Source organism: Rattus norvegicus, chromosome 6 (genome assembly GCF_021556685.1).
Source record: "Rattus norvegicus strain SHRSP/BbbUtx chromosome 6, alternate assembly SHRSP_T2T, whole genome shotgun sequence".
Lineage (NCBI taxonomy): Eukaryota > Metazoa > Chordata > Mammalia > Rodentia > Muridae > Rattus > Rattus norvegicus.
This window is the reverse complement of record NC_141539.1, coordinates 136,648,447-136,668,759: the sequence shown is the minus strand read 5'-3', so window position 1 is coordinate 136,668,759 and position 20,313 is coordinate 136,648,447. Positions and strand designations below refer to the sequence as shown.

Sequence of the window (20,313 nt, the reverse complement as noted above, 5' to 3'; positions counted from 1 at the left end):
CCCCCTCCCCCAGCTGAGGACGGAACCCAGGGCCTTAAGTGCTCTATCACTGAACTAAATCCCCAACCCTATAATACGCATTTCGTACTGAACAGGGAGGGAATCGGTTTCACTAATGCTCAGAAAGTGGATGAGTGAGTATCCTCACCTGGTAAGCTTATCACCTGCTGCATTAAGACCGCTGGGAGAAAAGCCCTGTGTTAAGAACATGCTCGGGGCTGGGGATTTAGCTCAGTGGTAGAGCGCTTACCTAGGAAGCGCAAGGCCCTGGGTTCGGTCCCCAGCTCCGAAAAAAAAGAACCAAAAAAAAAAAAAAAAAGAACATGCTCATGTTGGGGATTTAGCTCAGTGGTAGAGCGCTGGCCTAGCAAGTGCAAGGCCCTGGGTTCGGTCCCCAGCTCCAAAAAAAAAAAAAAAAAGAACAGTTTCATACCATGCATAAGGCTTGGGTTTTGATTGATACCCAGTAACAAGAAAGGAAGGGAAGAGGAACTTAAAAACTTATGAAGAAAAGGATTAGCTATGAGTAGCGTTTGGACTGAACTCAGCTTCCCACTTACTGCAGACTAGTCAGGACTAGTCACAGACTGCCTTATAGGATGCAGGAGAGCCCACTTCCCACTGTGCGTGCTGGAGAACTCAGGTCCTGTAACCCCTCTCAAGAAAGCAGAGCCTGGGACAGGAACTTGGAGACTTTCCATGCCAATGAAAAGTCTCATACTTCGTGGTGCCTTTACATCTTTCTTAAGGATTATTGATGACCCTAAGTCTGGGCTGTATCTGACAATATTTACCACATCATAAATGAAAACAAAAAATTATAAAAGCAAGCATCTACCCATTCATTACAAAATAACAATAAACCCATTGTGTTACCAAAGCCTACTTAATGGAACTCCTTCTGTTTTTAAAACAGGGTCTCACTGTAGAGCTCTGTAGACCAGGCTGGCTTTGACTTCACAGAACTCTGCTTGCCTCTGCCCCGAGTGCTAGGATGAAAGGTGTGTGCCAGCTTCTGGTGTGCTCCATCTGTTGTGATACAATGTTATCATATGGCCTGTGGGAAATCCTACTTTATATTCGTGTGAAAATTTTAAAAGTAAGTGGTACAAACAGTACAAAAATTGTTTTTAAGATGTATTTTTGTGCCTGGCTTGGTAACTCACACCTTTAATTCCAGCACTTGGGAGGCAGAAGCAGATCTCTGAGTTCGAGGTCAGTCTGGTCTTCAGAACAAGTTTCAAGGTTACACAAAGAAACCCTGTCTTCAAACCAAAAAACAAAAATTTGCCTGCCTGCCTGCCTGTCTGCCTGTCTGTCTACTGTGTGTGTGCAGACACGCATGCCACCAATGACAACTGTCTGATGTCAATTCTCTCTTTCCATTATGTGGGTTCCAGGGTTTAAATTCAGATTATCTGATGAGGCAAAAACATAGGAACCTTTACCCACAGAGAGCCGAAACACAACATTATTTTTAAAGACTGCTGAACTTGGTCTAAAACAAATTACTGTTTCCTGTGAACTGATTCGCCTCCAGGACCAAGAAGAAACACGGTAGCATCTGACTCCAGTGTGAAAAGACCACCCCATCTGCTTCAAGGCAACACAGAATGGAGAAAAATGTGGAGAATGTATGTGCGTGCACTTATAAAAAAGTCAAAACACTAGCTCCACATTTGGGAAATATAAATTTAAATTTAAACAAGAGAAAAGGTATTTGCTGGTGGGATATTCAAATATTACCTCTACATATCTCCTCTGGGAAAGAGCTAGATTATTGATTCATCTTCACAGTTCTGGGGTTAGACAGTTTCCTCCCCGACATAATGAAGCCCCTTCAAGCAGGGGGATAAACAACTCAAAATAACTTCAGGAAGTCCTGGAAACTGACCAGATTCACGAGGCCCCTCCTTGCCAGAGTAAACAATAAACCTGAGAGTAAAGCCAGCCAGAGAAACACAGAGAAACCCTATTTTGAAAAACAAAACAAACACCTGAAGAGTCTTCTCAGATAAATGGAGTTTAGCTTCAAAGAAGACTCTTGAGACAGACCAGCTGGGGGAAGACCAGCTGAGGCAGGCACCACAGGACACTCTCCAACCTGTTGGGCGGCCTGCAACTCCAGGTTTACAGTGTGCTCCAGGTTCCCAAACCTGTGAACTGAGACCAACACTAGGGTGGCTTTAGTGATATGGCAGAGTCATTTCTGTTCCTGGAAGTAACCCCTCACCTCCATTCCTGCACATAACCCAAATAAGACTTAGAATTCACAAAGCTGGACTGTGGTGGGATGTACTTTGGTTTGTTATGAGCTCTCTATCTGGGGTGAGATTTTTGTGTAATGTCTCCCCAGGAAAAGTTTTGTCACACAAAGAACATGGTACGTAAGTTTGTTGAGCTGATCTAAGGCCTTGAACACTCATGATAAGCAACCAAAGATACATTAAAATGGAGATAGGACAATGAGAAAACATGATCTCCAGCATACTAAATGTATTTTAAAGTAGAGTTTTCTTCAAATTTGTTCTTTTTTTATGACTTATATTTAGTTTTACGTGCACTGGTGCTATTTGCCTTTGTGTGTCTGTGTGACGGTGTCGGATCCCCTGAAGTGGAGTTAGAGACAGTTGTGAGCTACCATGTGAGTGCTGGGAACTGAACCTGGGTCCTTTGGAAAAACAGACAGTGCAGTACACTTAACCACTGAGCCCCCAAACTATTTTCATAAGCATTTTTATGTGGTGTATTTGGAGTTTCTTTCTTTCTGACCATCGTCTGCATTCTCAGGGCAAATCTGGCAGTTTGGAGGCATTTTTCCCACTCTCTTCTGAAACCTGGTTTCTAAGCTTAATACTGTTCTTCTCAATTGCTAATTTCTTCTGGCTGCAAATGACACCTTCCTATTCTATAGAGTCTGTCCTAGTTCTCTTCTTATATATTTTATATTAAGGAACTGCTTTGTTTGTGGGTTTCTGGGGGGCTTGGGGCTTTATGAGACAGAGTTTCTCTGTGTAGCCTTGGCTGTCCTGGAACTCACTTTGTAGACCAGGCTGTCCTCGAACTCACAAGAGATCTGCCTGCCTCTGCCTCCTGAGTACTGGGATCACTTCCCTGCACAGCCTCTGCTCTTAACTCCTGAGCCATCAGGGACTGCTTTTCAAAAAAGGTCAAATATGTTGTGCACAGCTCCACTACAATATATGAAAGTCCTCAAAGCTGCTGTGGAAGATATCATTTCACATATACACACAGCAAGGAAACCAATGAGGAAACTCTCAGTCTCTTTCTCCACATTGGGTTGACTCAAACACCAGATAAACGTTGGCTCAGACCTGGACCCTGGAGAGTTAGACAGCAGTGCAACCTTGAGATCAGGAAGAAAGGGCAGCTACAGGGTATGATCACTGTGGTGAATCAGACAGGTCAAGGCTAGAGGGGAGGTTACAATTCATTCTCAAGAGGTGGGTGGGGTTTGGGGAAGAGTGGTACAAAATAAGCCACAAATGATCCCTAGGTAAGGGAAGAAGACTGTGCCTGTCACATCCTGTATCAAGTTCTGGGAAGTTTTATTTAGTTAACTCTGACGCCAGAAGCAGAGTGACAGTCTGAAAGCAGAAATAAAGATGCTCATGCAGCAGGACAGGTCAGGCAAATGCTCCGGAGAAAAGTGCTACCTTCTACCTCCTGACCAAAAGACCTAACATGTTGACCCTGAAAGGTGTTAAAGCATCCATAACTATTAAAAGAGAAGTCAAATGTATGTAGTTGCAGAGGGCCTGGGTCCAGTCAACTCCCAGCAACCAAGTTTAGCAGCGGACAACCATCTGCAATCTGGGTGTAGCTGAATCCATTGTCTCTGATTTTCTTGGGTACCTACACTCATCAGCACAAAACTACACTGATAGCATACACAGACATGTAATAAAAAATAAATAAGGGGGGGCTGGGGATTTAGCTCAGTGGTAGAGCGCTTACCTAGGAAGCGCAAGGCCCTGGGTTCGGTCCCCAGCTTTGAAAAAAAGAACCAAAAAAAAAAAAAAAAAAAAAAAAAAAACTTTAAATGCCTTAAGCTCCCAACAGTCTGAATACTAGTCTACTTAGGCTGACATAATAAACACCAATGACTGCAGCTTAAGCACTAGAAATTCATTCCCTCTCTTCTAGGGTGACATTCCAAATCAAAGTGCCAGCAGGGAGGTTCTGCTGAGGGCTTCTCACTGTGACTTCTCAGGCACCACAGTGAGGGAAGACAGAAAAACAGAAATGATTCTCTGTTGTCTCTTTTTACAAAAACACAACTACTACTGATTGAGGCTTACTTCCATGAAAAAGAACCTGTCATCAAAATATAGGTCAGGACTTCAACAAATGAATCTGAGGACATACTTTAGTCCATGGTGGGTACAAACCAAATAATGACAGCAGGTGGTCACAAAAGAAAACTTCAGGAGCTGAAGACATGGCTATGCTGTTAAGAGCGTTTGATGCTCTTGCAAAAGACCCAAAGCTTTTTAGTTACAACAACTTAATAAAATATAATAGCATGCAAGAATGTCACAAGGGGAAAAAAACCCACCAGGCATGGTGGCACATGCCTTTAATCCCAGCACTCAGGAAGTAGAGACAGTCAAAGCTCTGGGTTTAAGGCTAGCCTGGTCTACGAAGAGTTCTAGGACAGCTAGGGCTACACAGAGAAACCCTGATTCGAGGGAGAAAAATAGTTTAAGTAAACAATAACTCTAGAAAGCCCTTAGACAATATCTAAACATGGAAAACAAGCCAAGAATGCAAACATACTATTTCAGATACAGTAACAAAATCCACAAGCAGTGTGGCAGTCTCCATGACTAGAGAATGAGGGCATATGTGAACCCATGGCACAATTCCTGTTGGCAGTGAAACTAGACACTACAGACAAAATCTAGTACCATCACTGGATGCAAAGTTTCCCTGTGGCCACAATGTGATGTGTGGTTAAATTACGTACTGATCACACGTGGCTCTCTTCTCTGACCTGATAGTGAATGAACAGCACTTACAACTCAAGCTGCCTTCAATTAACCATGCTCCTGTCTCAGCCTGCCGAGTCACGGCTTATTTACTTGAGCCCCTCTTCAGGGCACTGGCATTTGTTTCTATGTGTTATTGGTCAATGTTGAACTTAAGGCCCATGCCAGGACTACACAGTGCCCTGGCCCACCAAAAAAAAACACAAATAAAAAATAAAAAAGCAGCAAGGACATGGCTTTTGTCCCTGCACTTCCAGAATATACTAAAAGCATCCTGCCAGCTTTCGCTTTTCATTACATACACTATTCTAAAGCAAGGTCTTTCAATCTTTGGTTGCTGCTTCCAAATCTGCTACAATGTATATTCAACTGAAGTAAATTATTCTGAATATTAACTTTCTGTCCATCTTTGTATAGTTATTTTTAATAAAAATACAATTAATCACTCCTTCCACCTTAAAAAAAAAACCTCTATGCTGAATTCTACAACAGCGTCAAAGAACCATGCATAATAACATGAAGGCACCCTCCCCCTCCGAGTTCTTGGTGTAGCCCTGGCTGTCCCAGAACTCAGACCTGCCCACTTCTGCCTTCCAAGCGCTGGGATCAAAGGCTCCTGCCACTGCTGCCAGCCCAGCATTCCTTTCTTTTTAACTACCTATCTCTTCACACCCTTCGACCAAACAATGCAGAAAAGACTAAAATTTAGCAAATCTCTATTGGGTCTCAATGTAGAGGTACCTGGGGAAAAGGTAAAAATGTGGACTGAAGAGATGGCCCAGCTGCTAAGAGCACAAACTGCTCTTGCAAAGAACCGGAGTTCAGTTCTCCAACTCACAGCTGACAGCCACCTGAAACAACAGCTCCAAGAAACCAATGTTGTGTCTCAAAGGGCACATGCACTCATGTGTACAGAGACTGCCACAGATAATACGCATCACACAAAATTAAACATAAACATAAGGGCTGCAGAAATGACTCCGGTAAGGAGCACCTGGTGCTCTCTCTTGTGAAGGAGCCAGGTTCAATTCCTAGCACCTACAACAGGTAGCACCAACCACTTAGAGTATCTCCAGCCCCAGGGTATCCAATTCCCTCTTCCAACCTACAAACAAGCAGGCACATATAAACATGTATAATTAAAATAAATGAAAAGTTAAAAATAGAACCATAAACAGAAAATTAAAACAATATTCCCCCATAACTTGTATTATAAAGTTGTTTTTCCTAAAACTGTTATATAGTAACACCCAATAGCTTTATTATAATATACTAGCTTCCTTGTTGGTTGCTTTTTTGAGACAAGGTCTCACTGTATAGTCCTAGCCAGCCTCAAACTAACAGTGCTTGTGTCTGCCCACCTCTATTCCCCTTGCTGGGATTAAAGTGTAAACCGCCACACCCGGCTTATTTAATTTTCTTAAATGTTACCTCCAGAACATAGCAACTATCAACAGCAATAACCCAGTGTGAATAAAGGCATTTGGGGAATTTCTCAAATGAGAAAATTCAGAAGGACATAAGATACAAAAAAGTTCCTCAAAAACATGTATTTGGATACAGTCTATAGACAAATATAAAAATTATTTTTTAAAAGATTAGCCTGTGAAAAATTCCTAAAAACTTGTTAGCACAGTCCTCATGAGGGAGAAAAAAAAAAAAAAAAAAAAGAATCCAGTCGGGCTGTGGTGGTGGCATGCACCTTTAATCTCAGCATTCAGGAGTCAGAGGCAGGTGGATCTCTGTGAGTTAGAGACCAGCGTGGTCTACTTAATGAGTTCCAGGACAGCTAGGAATACAGAGAGAAACTCTGTCTTAAAGACCAGGGGAGGGCAGGGGAGGGCAGAGGAGGGTAGGGGAGGGGAAAAGAAAAGCCTCAGGAGTTTAGTGTGCCACAGGACCATTGTTGGAACCGACAGTAAATGTTTGTAAGTATTTAGAATCAGAGGCTAAGGTAAAGTGTCTAGAATACACAATACTGTGGGTTCAATCTCCAGAACTGCTAATGAAATAAACAGGTAAGAATTAGAGGCTAAAAGTAAATGAGGTTACACTCAGTCTCCTCTGTGAGGGACAGGACACAGGAGAGGAGAGTGCACCACCCCAGTTAAGTAGGAAGGTCTAGCACTAACAGGAAGAGATGTAAAGGCACATGTTAAAAAGACAAAACATGAGAAAGATTTCAAAAGTTTTCTGACAGAATGGACAAGAAGCAGAGGAAATTACACAGAAAGAAAACGCCACTGGCTAATATTACTAAGAAAGGCTAGGAGACTCTAAGCATAAAGGAGAACCACAAAGACTGGAGACCAGTAAGGCCCTGGGTCCAAGATTAATGAGTTTAGCATGGGACAGGAGTGAGGCATGGAAACAGAACCTGAGGAATTAGTGGTGACTGGGACAATACTGTCCTCCAACCCTGCTCCAGGCAGGAGAGAGAGGATCCCTACCCAGATGAATGTAATATACCCAGAGAAGAGACAGAGACAAGTATCAGGGGGTCTTATTCCATACACCTGCCAATAGCAAGCTTAGTGGCCAGACCCTATACACGTGACACAACCCACCTCTTAAAAAGATAGCAGAGACAGCCAGACTGCAAAAAGGCATCCATACAAATAAGAAATGTGACCCCTTGTGACCACATACGTACAAAGACAGACACAGACACTCTCTCTCTCTCTCTCTCTCTCTCTCTCTCTCTCTCTCTCTCTCTCTCTCTCTAATATTTTTTTTCCCAAGACAGAGTCTCTCTGTGTAGCCCTAGCTGTCCTGGAACTCACTCTGTAGACCAGGTTGCCCTCAAACTCAGAGATCTACCTGCCTCTGCCTCCTGAGTGCTGGGACTAAAGGTATGTGCCACCACAACTGTCAATTTTTTTTAAAGATTTAAGTTTTATTAATTTAAGTTTTCCTGTATTAAGTATGTGCACATGCGTCACGGTGCCCATGGAGGCTCTAGCCTAGAGTTTAAGTGACCTGACAAGATGCTGGGACTCAAGCTTGGGCTCTCTGGAGAATAGTCCATGCTCTGAACCACTGAGCTACCTCTCCATCCCCAAATAACATTTTTTTTAAAGATTTATTTATTTATTATATATAAATACATTGTAGCTGTCTTCAGATACACCAGAAGAGGGTATCGGATCTCTTTACAGATGGTTGTGAGCCACCATGTGGTTGCTGGGAATTGAACTCATGACCTTTGGAAGAGCAGTTGGGTGCTCTTAACCGCTGAGCCATCTCTCCAGCCCCCCAAATAACATTTTTAAAAAATAATCTAGAAACCAAAAGTTTCTAGAAGTACTTAGAAGACAGAAGCAGGAGGATAGCTTGGTCCACATAACAAGTTCCAATTAGGGGTATAGTCAATTACTCTCTCTGTCTCTGTCTCTCTCTGTCTCTGTCTCTGACATACACACACACACAAACACACACCCCAGATCTAACAGACAACAAAAACATAAAGATTTTTAAATCACTAATACTTTAAAAGAACAAATAAATAATAAATGAGGACTGGTGAGATGGTTCGGTGGGCAAAGACACTTTGGTCTGCTAATTCTAATCCCCAAAATTGTGGTGGAAGAGGGGGAAAATAACTATCACAAGTTGTCATCTTCTACATGTGAATAATGACATATGTACTAATGCACACACATATACACACTAAATGCAATTTTAAAAAAATAAAGGGTATAAAAAGGAAATAAAAGGGGTTGGGGATAGGCCCTGGGTTCGGCCCCCAGCTCCGAAAAAAAGAAAAAAAAAAAAAAAAAAAAAAAAAAAAAAGAAAAGAAAAAAAGAATTAATGCTATTTAAAAAAAAAAATAGCCAAATAATAGAGATCACTATTATGCCCATAAGTCTATTTTGTTAAGCCAAAAGTTAATGTGTATATAAAAACTGTAGAAATTCTCTTGGAATAGAGAAATTTTTTTAAAAAACAAAATTTTGCTTTCTACATAATAACTTGTATAATGTTTACATATATGATTCTGGTCATACGTACAATAGAAAGGAGAAGGCGAAAAGTAAGTTTGACTCAAGTTTTTGAAAACCGAGAAAAACCTTAAGTCACTATGGTCACCTTCTAGAGAACGACTACACTAAAAGCAAGCACAGCAGACCACTGCAAACATTGTTGGTCTGTCTTGTTAACCTCTGACCTCAGGAAACTAGAGCAAACACCTGGGACTGGTGGGTACTAACTTGTTATGTCAAGAACTTGTTATCATCTTGTTGGCACATGTCTTTAATCCCAGCACAAAGGCAGAGGCAGGCAGATCTCTGAGTTGAAGTCTAGTCTGGTCTATACAGTGAGTTCCAGGATAGCCAGGCTGCACAGAGAAACCCTGTTTTGAGAAGAAAGAGAAGAGAAGAGAAGAGAAGAGAAGAGAAGAGAAGAGAAGAGAAGAGAAGAGAAGAGAAGAGAAGAGAAGAGAAGAGGGAGTGGGACAGGGGGAGGGGGAGGGAAATGGGGGAGAAGGAAAAAGGGGAAGAGGAGGAGAGGGGGAGAGGGGGAGGGAGGGAGAGGGGAGGGGGAGGAGAGGGGGAGGGGAAGGGGAGGGGAGAGGGAGAGATTCTAGTTAGGGTAAACAGGGCATCCCAACCTTTTTCAAGTTCCAGCAAAAACAAAATCTAGAAGAGCTAAAGGGCACATGGCAGAGGTCTGTCAAACCACAGGGCTCATGCTGGGCATGGTGGTGCACAGCTTTGACCTCAGCACTTGGGAGGCAGAGGTGGGTAGATGTCTGTGAGCTGAGGCCAGCCTGTGTACAGAACAAGTTCCAAGCCAGCCAGCGCCAAAGAAAAGGAGAAAAGAAGTGGCTCTTGTCACCGGCTTCTCCGTCTCTACTCTCTCCGCAGTGGGTGCTAGAAGTATGCCATGTGCCCTGACCAGTGTCCTGATCACTCTCTGTGTGAATGCAAACACTCATGGGCTCTGTTCTGTTTGCCATCTGGCTGCATTTAAATGTTATCGGTCAAGTGAGTAACTGCCTCTAAGAGGTACAGACAGCCACTGAATTCCTGAACCGGTTGTAGTTAGAAGGTTTACTAATTTGTTGTTTTTTTTTTTTTGTTTTTGAGAAAGGGTTTCTGTGTGTAGCCCTGGCTGTCCTGGAACTTGTACACCAGGTTAGCCTTGAACTCAAGAGATCCTATTGCCTCTGCCTTCCAAGTGTCAGGACCAACGTTGGGTGTGCACCACCACACACAACCAGAACATCTTTTTAAAAAGCATCTTTCAATCACACAATTATAGTCAGTCCTCTGACCTGTATTTATTATGCATATAACAAGTACCAACCACTTCCTTACATATAGCATTTACCATCAGAGTATCAGAGGGAAAGACAAACCAACCAGTATAGATACACCCTCTGATAAGGGAGAGATGGGGTGCTTGAGGAAAGGGCTGTGCCAATTCCTTCTCAGAAGTAATCCCACAATGAAGGATAGAGTACTTCATGCAGACAATAGGTATCAAGACCTAGATACAAGAACTCTGTCAAAGCAGAAAAGAGGCTCTGTACCGCACAAGAAGACGCAAAAAGGAAGTTAATTCTGTGGTTTCATCATATGAACGCTGATAAGGAATGCAAGAAAGGAAACAACCATGATCACAAAGCTGGGAAAGCATGTGCCTTCTGGCACAACCTGGAAAACATGGGCTGCCAGAAATCCTCAGAAAAGGAAGGAAACTCGTGGGATCAATCTGCAAATACAGATGACCATTGATCTGCAAGTAACATGAGCTTATGGGCTTATATACATACAGAAGTGCGTACATGCAGTTCAAGACAATTTTATCGATTTTTTTTCCACTGAAAAAAGGCACAGCACTACTAATTTTTCAAGTTAGATCATTCACTTAGTGTATTTACAGCAAAAGAAAAGCAGAATGAGCTCCCCAGTTGTTAATAATGTATCCTGGTCCTTAAAAGGTTAGCAGAACAAATACCACAACAAAAGCAAGCACAAGCATTTACCTCTCTGCCTGTGAGGATGTGTCTCGCCAATTTCACTTTTGCAAAGTTCCCCTTGCCGATTGTTTTCAATAGTCTGTAGTTTCCAATATGAGGCTGTTCATCTGCACAGGAAGCTATTGAGTTTCTACACCGAGCTCCAGAGCGCCCGGTGCGGGAGGTGACTTCTTGCCTCCCATCTCCATGTGAAATGTGCTGAAACGTAATGTACACAAAAACAAGGAAATGAGAGGACATGCAGTACTGCCAAGTTTTAGGAGTATCTAGTGGTTAGAAACAAAACATTAAGGCTTTCATTGAATCCTAAAGGACATGATATAAATTTAAGAGGAAATCAAGAGACTGTTACAAGAAACCTATCAAGTGCTATATAGTTCAATCCCGTGTTCTGAGAGCTGAGACAATTCCAATTTATAATTTTTCCGATTTACCAGAGTACATTTATTAGAAAAACTGCACTTCAAATTTTGCATTGCAACTTTTTCCTGAGCCACTGGTACCCAGTATAACAGTTTGGAAACACCAATAGGTCATGACATTCAAGACTACAGCACACGGTGAAGTCGCCCTTTGTATGGGGGGAGGGGGAGATACAGGTATTCATTAAATTACCCAAGATACACAACACTTTCTTATGAACTGTGCTTGTTTTAGGTGATTTTTGTAAAACTGTAGGCTAATTTAAGTTAAAATAGGCCAGTTTAAGCTATAAATAAAGTTTGGTAGGTTAAGAGTAGTAGACATTTTCAAGAATTTCTACAATGTAAACCCACTGTCAGAATAGGTGACTAGACTACCACGTAAAACAGAACTTCATTCTCTGCATCTGTATGTCTAATGCTCACACAGCCTATGAAGGAAGGAAATGTTAATGTCACCATTCAACGATGACAATGGGGCTAATAGTCAATTAGTGAGAAATCCATTCCTTGTTACAGTCAATCCATTTTCTTTCACTTTAAAAATCAGCTTCATGGGGTTGGGGATTTAGCTCAGCAGTAGAGCACTTGCCTAGCAAGCACAAGGCCCTGGGTTTGGTCCTCAGCTCCGAAAAAAAGAAAAAAAAATCAGCTTCATTTTAGGGCTTTTGTTGTTGTTGGGTTTTCTTTTGTTTGTTTAGTTTGGTATTTTTGGTTGTTGTTGTTGTTGGAAGAGCTATGTGTAGGGCTGGAGAAGTATCTCAATGGTTACCGCCTTCCTGCAGAGGACAACACTCACATACTGGCTCAAAACCATCTCTAACTCCAGTTCCAGGGGATCTGATACACTCTTCTGGCCTCTCCAGACATTAATCACACATGGTATACAAACATGCATGCAGGCAAAACTTTGAAGCATATAAAGAAATCTAAAACAGTTAAAAGAGCTAAATGTTGTAAGTTACTTTCTTTAGAAGTATGTGTTTGTGTGTGTGTGTGTGTGTGTGTGTTTGTGTGTGTGTGTGTGTGTGTGAGAGAGAGAGAGAGAGAGAGAGAGAGAGAGAGAGAGAGAGAGAGAGAGAGAGTGTGTGTGTGTGTGTGTTTTAAAGCTTTACTTTAGGGGTTGGGGATTTAGCTCAGCGGTAGAGCGCTTGCCTAGCGAGCGCAAGGCCCTGGGTTCGGTCCCCAGCTCCGGAAAAAAAAAAAAAGCTTTACTTTAACTAAAAAATATGGTCCCAACCTGAAGTTCAGAGTCCTACTTCAATATTTCCCAAATAAGCCAACAGGCTTACAAGCTACAAATTCTTTTACAATATTTATGTTTATGATTATTTTGCCTGAATGTATGTTTGTGTATCACATACATGCAGTGCCTGAGAAGGTCCAAGGAGGTCTTGAGGCAAGATGAGGGCATCAGACCCTCTAGTCTCTTCCTTATAACACAACACACACATCATAGATCTTGTCTAAATAAGCCATATCCTTAACTCATAGGAAACATTTCCCAAATGTTAAAAATAACCCACAAAGCCAAATTGTGACAGTAAGTGGCTATTCTTCCAATTTTTGCACTTTAGAGACACAAAGTCAAATTTTACTTTTAAAAACATCTACAGAGCCTGGCATGGTAGCACACAACAAACTTTAATCTGGACACTTGGGAGGCAGAGGCTGGTGGATCTCGGAGTTCAAGGCCAATATGGTTTACAGAGTGAGCTCTAGGAGAGTCAGGGCTACACAGAGAAACCCTGTCTGGGGTGGGGTGGTTACAACATTATTTCCTCCACTACAGAAAAGTACTCCATAAAACCGACCAGTTTATGACTTGAAAGGAAAACTATTAGCAAGCTAGGATTAGAATAGCCTTCGTGTAATACATGATGTCAATGCCAGCACTGGGAGGCAGATGCAGGCAGATCTCTGTGCGTTCCAGGCCCTCTGATCTACACAATTCCAGGACAACCCATCCTATCTCAAAAACAAAAGAACGGACCTTCCTTGATGTGATAAGAATCACAGAATCTTAGCCCATACCTGGCTGATAATCCCATTACTACCATGCTGCCCACTGTTCTCTCTGCAGAGCATTAAATAGCCTTGTTTCTTCCCTTCTCAGGTAGTAAGCTGGCTTCAAACTTCTATGTAATGAAGAATGACTGAATTCCTGCTCCTCCTGCATCTCCCAGCAGCTATTCTAGCAAATAGTACAGTTAATGGAAAACTTCAGAATCTAATCTCATCTCCCTCCCCGTTTCATTTATCCCTACCTCTGTGCTGCGTTAGTACGCAGGTTGGCCACAATTCCCAGATCTTTCTCTCAAACTCTTTAGTGTTGGGAATACAGGCATGCAACACCACATACAAGAATCATCATCTTGTGTTTCCTTTCATTTTAATTCTTTTTGGACTTAGTTATTTTCTATGTTTTCTCCACATGTATGTACAGCATATGTGTGCCTCATGCCCATGGAGGTCGGAAGAGGGTATCCCTTCCCTTTGTAAGGATCCGCCTGTAAGTTGAGTTACGAATGGTTGTGAACCACCATGTCAGTGACGGGAACCAAACATGGGTGCTCTTAGCTTTTGAATATCCAGTCCCAGAATCATTTAAGAAATAGAGAGAATCTAATTTATGCATCTTTAATCCAAAATTATGTATTCAAAAGGTTTCAGATACCAGAGAATTTTAGACTTAGCATTAAGGATGCTCATCAGGTAGGGATTTTGTTGTTGTTGTTTTGTTTTTTCCTAATTCAATCTAATGTATTTCCAAGTCAGGCAGTGGTGGCACCCGTGTTAAGTCCCAGCACTCAGGAGACAGAGGCAGACAGATCTCTGAGTTCGAGGACACCTGGTCTACAGGACGAATTCCAGGATAGCCAGGGTTGCACAGAGAAAACCCTGTCTTGAAAACAAAACAAAAATAAAATCCCAAAAAGAATCTAATATAATAAAACATTCAAGCACATGGTTCACATTATAAGCCCAATGCTGAGGGGTGGAAATACAAGGATTTTTGGGCCTCATAAAGTAAGGGCTGACTGGTGAGAGAGAGGGTCAGTGGGTGAAGGTGCTGCCACTGCCAGGCCTGAGTTTAATCCCAGGCCTGGGAAGGTAGACGGAGTGAACTAGTCCCCCACAAATTATCCTCTAACCACAGTTGCTATGCCACACCTAGTCCTGCATATAGAAAGGTTAAAAACATTAAAACAGGGGTTGGGGATTTAGCTCAGTGGTAGAGCGCTTGCCTAGGAAGCGCAAGGCCCTGGGTTCGATCCCCAGCTCCGAAAAAAAGAACCAGGAAAAAAAAAAAAAAAACATTAAAACAAAAACAAAAGGCACCTGGACAGCATCTGAGTAGACCCAAGGAACTTTAACTAACCTCTGACTTCTACAAACTCCCACACATACCACATATGTAATGTGGTACATGTGTGCCCCCCTCCATACACACACATACAAATATAGTTTTGGAAATTGGTAATAGTGATCAAATACCAGTAGCAGTGCATGTAATTATTCAGAGTTTCCTGCTGGTCTGTTTGTTTGGACTTTTGTGTCCTTTCCCTTTTGTCCTTGCAGTCACAATCACCAGGTGTTCTGTCACTGATCTCTCTAGGCTGTTCATTATCAAAACAAACAATTCAAAGAATAAATAGTAGCTTTTGGGTTGCCACAACCTCCTGATCATGCTAGCCTGTCTGTCTCTCCTAAACCAAACTATATTTGTATCTCTATCCATCTTTCGGCAGCTTTCACTACATGGCCTCCACTGCTCTCCATTAATAATCCTCCTACGTCAGCTGCCTCACTGTTAGAATTACTGATGCATCATCATACCCAGCACAAAAGCTTCCTAAAACAAAGCATTTTTAAACAGTTTAATTTAAAAAGATCTAAGCTAGGCATGGTCCCAGAACTAGAAAGAGGGCTGACACAAATCAAGGTCAACCTGGTCTACATCTTAGGTTGTAAGTCAGACTGTACATAGGAAACCTTGTCATAAAAAAACAACAAACCTGACTAATTAGGAAAATATCCATGTCCAGAAGAGATAATAATATATTGAATTTATTATAAGTACTAACCATAAATACAACTTTGTAGAAAAAATAATAATAATTACATTTTAAATTACATTCTTATCAACTAAAAGACGGTAAAGTCAGAATGAAAGAGAAAGGGCCGGGCTGGAGAGATGGCTCAGCGGTTAAGAGCACTGACTGCTCTTCCAGAGGTCCTGAGTTCAAATCCCAGCAACCACATGGTGGCTCACAACTATCTGTAATAGAATCCGATGCCCTCTTCAGGTGTGTCTGAAAACAGCTACAGTATACTCATATAAACAAAACAAATAAAAAAAAAAAAAAAAGAAAGAAAGAAAGAGAAAGGGCCGGGAATGCAGCTCAAAGGTAGAGTGCTTGCCTAGCGTGTACAAGGCCCTGAATTCTATCACAACATTTAAAAAGGGTTTGTCGGGAGGGTAAAGAGGAAAGAGTGTGGGAAGTTAGGGGGGTGCTCAGGCAGGACCAAAAGATGCTAAGAGAAGAGATGTCAATCAGGATCCCCTTAGTTTTCTTACAACCCTTTCAAAGTGTTTAGCATTCCTTCTAGGAAAAAAAAAAATCAACTGCACATAGGTAGACATGGTGGCACAGCCTTTAATCCCAGCACTCAGAGGCAGAAGCATACAGATCTCTGTGAATTTGAAGCCAGCCTGGATTACAAGGAAGCTCCAGAGCTATATAGTAAGCCTGTCTCAAAAATAGAGAGAAGGATGGATAGATGCAACTAGACAAGCATAAATCCTGAGAGAAGTTGTGGTTGGTTGGTTGTTTTTGTTTTCCCAGATAGGGTCTCTTTGTTCCAGGATATCTAGGGTTCTGGGTATCCTGGACTAGCTCTGTGGACCAGTGTAACCTGGAACTCAGATCCTCCTGCCTCTGCCTTCTGAGTGCTTAGGATGAAAGGCCTGGACCACCACTGCCCAGCTTGAGAAATTTTTTAGTCCCATTCAAGACCAACTTATAAACTTAGCAAATAATTAGTTCTTGGAAAGTCAGTTATATTTAAATTGGCTTTGTATAAACCTTTTAGGCAAATGGCTTTCAATAAAGGGAACTAGAAAAGCACTGAAACTCAACTAAGGGGAAGGGAATTCTACTTCTACAGGGAACATTTGGCAATGATGGAAACATTTTTAGTTTAAATTGAGGAGATGCTGTTCCAGGATAACAGGCTGTTCCTACAACACATAGGACTGGGCCAGATGGCTCGGCCAGTCAAGGTGTTTGCTGGCAAGCCTGACAAACCTGAGATGGGTCCCCAGGACTGAATGGTCAAAGGAGAGAAAGAAGGAACTTCAGCAGGTTGTAGTCTGACCTCCACTTAGACACCACAGCACATGCAACAAGCTACCTAAGAAGTAAGTATAACAAAAATATTTAACAAACACAGAACTGCAGGCCAAAGCTTGGTATAGCAGCACATCTGTAATCCTAGCACTGGAGAGGTCAGGTAGGGAAGAGGCCAGCGTGGGTGCCAGAATGAGTCACAAGCAAAAACAAAACGAACTAGACAAAAGCCAACAAACACTAACAACAACAAAGAACGTCAAAATATCAATCATTCCAAGGTTAAAATGATCTGCTGTAGGGAAATGAAATGCCCTAAAACCCCGATCCTAGTTTTTTTTTTTTAGCTGTAAAACATCATTTCTATCATTTTTTAAAAAGATTTATTTATTTTATATATAAGTAGCTGTCGCTGTCTTCAGACACACCAGAAGAGGGCATCAGATCTCACTACAAATGGTTGTGAGCCACCATGTGGTTGCTGGGATTTGAACTCAGGACCTCTGGAAGAGCATTCAGTGCTCTTAACCATTGAGCCATCTCTCCAGTCCCCATCTTGTACAGAGAAATTTATGAATCATCCACTGCTCCTTCCTCTCCATCTCCCCTCACTTTTAAGTCAATCTGGGCTTCATCTTCAGTCTCTCAAACTCATCACTACCCCATTTCTACCATATTGTTCTCATTCTGGTAACAACCAAGTCAGCTCCTCACACACCAAAGCCAGAGAGCAAGGCTCTGGCTCCTTTAATTTGCACGAGTCGTTTCATGTACCACTAATACTGAAAAACAGTTCTAGCTCCCCAACACTTTACAACTGATAGCAGTTTTTACTTCCCCCACCCAGGTTTTTTTTTTTTTTTTTCTTTTTTTCAGAGCTGGGGACCGAACCCAGGGCCTTGCGCTTGCTAGGCAAGCGCTCTACCACTGAGCTAAATCCCCAAACCCACCACCCAGGTTTTTTGAGATAGGGTTGCTATCCACTATAAAACCTTGGCTAGTCTGAGACACCCATCTGCCCCTGCCTCCCCAGTGCTGGGAACTAGAGGCACCACTGCACCTGGCAATAGCAATACCTCCTCTTATTCTTTTCACTAGGCTGTCCTTTCTGCCACACTTGCACTTCTCTCCCCAAGGCTTCACCTGTGAACTCTACTTGATGAGCTCCAAAAAAAAAAGCAGGGTCATCTCAAGAGTCTATGTTATCAAGACATAGAACTTCGCATACAGCCAGCATCCAACTGCTAAATACATGAATGGCCAAGCTGACTTGTCTGGCTGGATATTGTTTATAGAGTTGAACAGTTAGATACACCAAAGAGAAAGTTTGACTGCCTAGCACGTGTAAGGCCCTGGGCTCAATTCTCATCATGACGAAATGAAGTCAATAAATTAGTAAGAAATAATGGTGACAATAACAAAATCAATGATTCTGAATGACACATCTTTTGCACTGAAATACTTTATCCAGAAAAACAGAGTCATCTTCAGGTGGGATAGCAGTTAAAGCAGCCCTACCGTCTGCAGTGACTGGAAAGCACTTCATAGGCACTTTTCTTCCATCACAACAATGAGGATGTTTTTTTTGTAAGTAAGGATTATATAGATTGAGGACCTGCTTAAGCCTCTCACATCAGTTTTGCTGCCCTGAGGCTCCCCTTTAGCCCTTCCTTCCTCAGATGTCCATAGTATTCTCTCCATCACGCCCCGCTTTAAGGAATCAGTCTGGCCTGGCAGTGCTGGCACACATCTTTACTCCCAGTACTCGGAGGCAGGATCTGAGTTTGAGGCCAGTCGGGTCTACAGAGTGAGTTCCAGGGCAGCCAGGACTACACAGAGTAACCCTGTCTCAAAACCACCATCACTGGGGCTGGGGATTTAGCTCAGTGGTAGAGCGCTTACCTAGGAAGCGCAAGGCCCTGGGTTCGGTCCCCAGCTCCAAAAAAAAAGAACCAAAAAAAAAAAAAAAAAAAACCACCATCACCCAGACCCCATCCTACCCCAAAAGAAATCAGTCTGAGAGTAGTGGTGCACATCTTTGATCTTAGCATTTAAGAGACAGAAACAGGTGGATCTCTGTGAGTTTGAAGCCAGCCTGGTCTATGAAGTGCATTCCAAGAAAGCCAGAGCCATGCAGTAAGACCCTGTTTTAAAAGAAGAAAAAAGTAACGAAAAAGAGAAAAACAAACAAACAAACAAAACAACTAAAACAGAAACAAACACAAAAGAAATCTCTCTGAAGGAAATGTGGGGGTCTGGCCCGATAGTAGAAAACTTGCCTTCCATGTTTAGGCGAGGGGTTAATCACCAGCACCACACTCAGGTGATCTCACTGGAGTGGAATCCGGAAGGTACAGTGGCAGAGGTGGGGTGGCCCTAAACCATCAGTGACGACTGACTTACGGACTGACTTACGTATCCTGTCAGACTTAGCCTATTTATTCATCTTATTATAGCTCAGTAATTCAACAAATATTCGTTTATTGGCCATCCATAATAGGTAAATGATTTCTTCCTACATATTTAGAATAGTATTAGTAAGCAAAGCAATCCTGCAGTCAAGGAGTTTTAGTATAACACAGGGACTGAGGAAGCATAATGAATACAGTAGACCTCTGACCAAGATTAAAAGTATCAGCATTACTGTACAGCAGCAGTTCTCAACCTTTGGGCCTCAACCCCTTCAAAGGGGTCGCCTAAGACCATCTGAAAACAAATATTTATATCACAATTCATAACAGTAACAAAATTAGTTATGAAGTAGCAGTAGCACTGAAAATAATTTTATGGTTAGGGTTAATACAGTTAAATTAAACTGCATTAAGAAAGGTGAGAACCACTAGTATTCTAGACAGACTAGCTACAGTGCTGGAGTGTCCTTGGAGTGTCCCTGGAGTGTCCCAAAATTAGCCCGGAATTGCCTGGGACTACCAGTATAGGGAGCAGGAGACAGGTTATATACACACACAAACAAACAGAGGAGAACAGATCATAGTAGGAGGATAGTTATGTCCATTACTACCAATTCAGCTTTATAGATGAGGTGACAGGCATAAGAAGTAATTTACCCAAAGTCAGACAAAGTTTATTTACCCAAGGTCACACAATAAAATATAAGGAAGATTATAAGTCCAAAAAACCATCCCTATAAATGCCTTTAAAATATGACTACAAGCTAGGAGTAGTGTGGCACATGCCTTTGATCCCAGCATTCAGGGGCAGAGGCAGTCAGACCTCTATGACATTGAGGCCAGTCTGGTCTACAGAGTAAGTCACAGGACAGTAAGGGCTACACAAAGAAAACCTGTGTTAAGAAAGCCAAACTAATAAGAAGGGGAAAGAAACTAGAATACATTACCATAGTGTGTAAAAGATACTTTATCATTGAATATCTTCTTTCTTCTGATGATTTAAGAGAAAAATAAACTCCTAAATCTACTCTCCCAGTAAAGTTAGACTAACACAGCAGCAGGCCTAGGATAGGTAAGGGCTGGATAAAGGAAAGGAAGTGTTAGGGACAAAATGTGAAAAGAACACC

General features: G+C 42.1%; 1 protein-coding gene across 23 annotated transcripts in view; it reads right to left on the bottom strand.

Annotated features, from left to right (window-relative positions):
• Mark3 (microtubule affinity regulating kinase 3) overlaps nucleotides 1–20,313 on the bottom strand; it is an 89,248-nt gene that overhangs the window by 60,040 nt on the left and 8,895 nt on the right. For 17 of the 23 annotated variants that reach the window (XM_087552177.1, XM_087552178.1, XM_087552180.1 and 14 more), the window contains 1 exon segment: nucleotides 11,006–11,197. The exons of the other annotated variants lie outside the window; for them this stretch is intronic. Coding sequence is in view for 11 of the 17 variants with exons in the window: in XM_087552182.1 (XP_087408308.1) it covers nucleotides 11,006–11,197 (192 nt within the window). In the remaining 6 variants the exon portion in view is untranslated. 23 annotated transcript variants of the gene reach the window in all.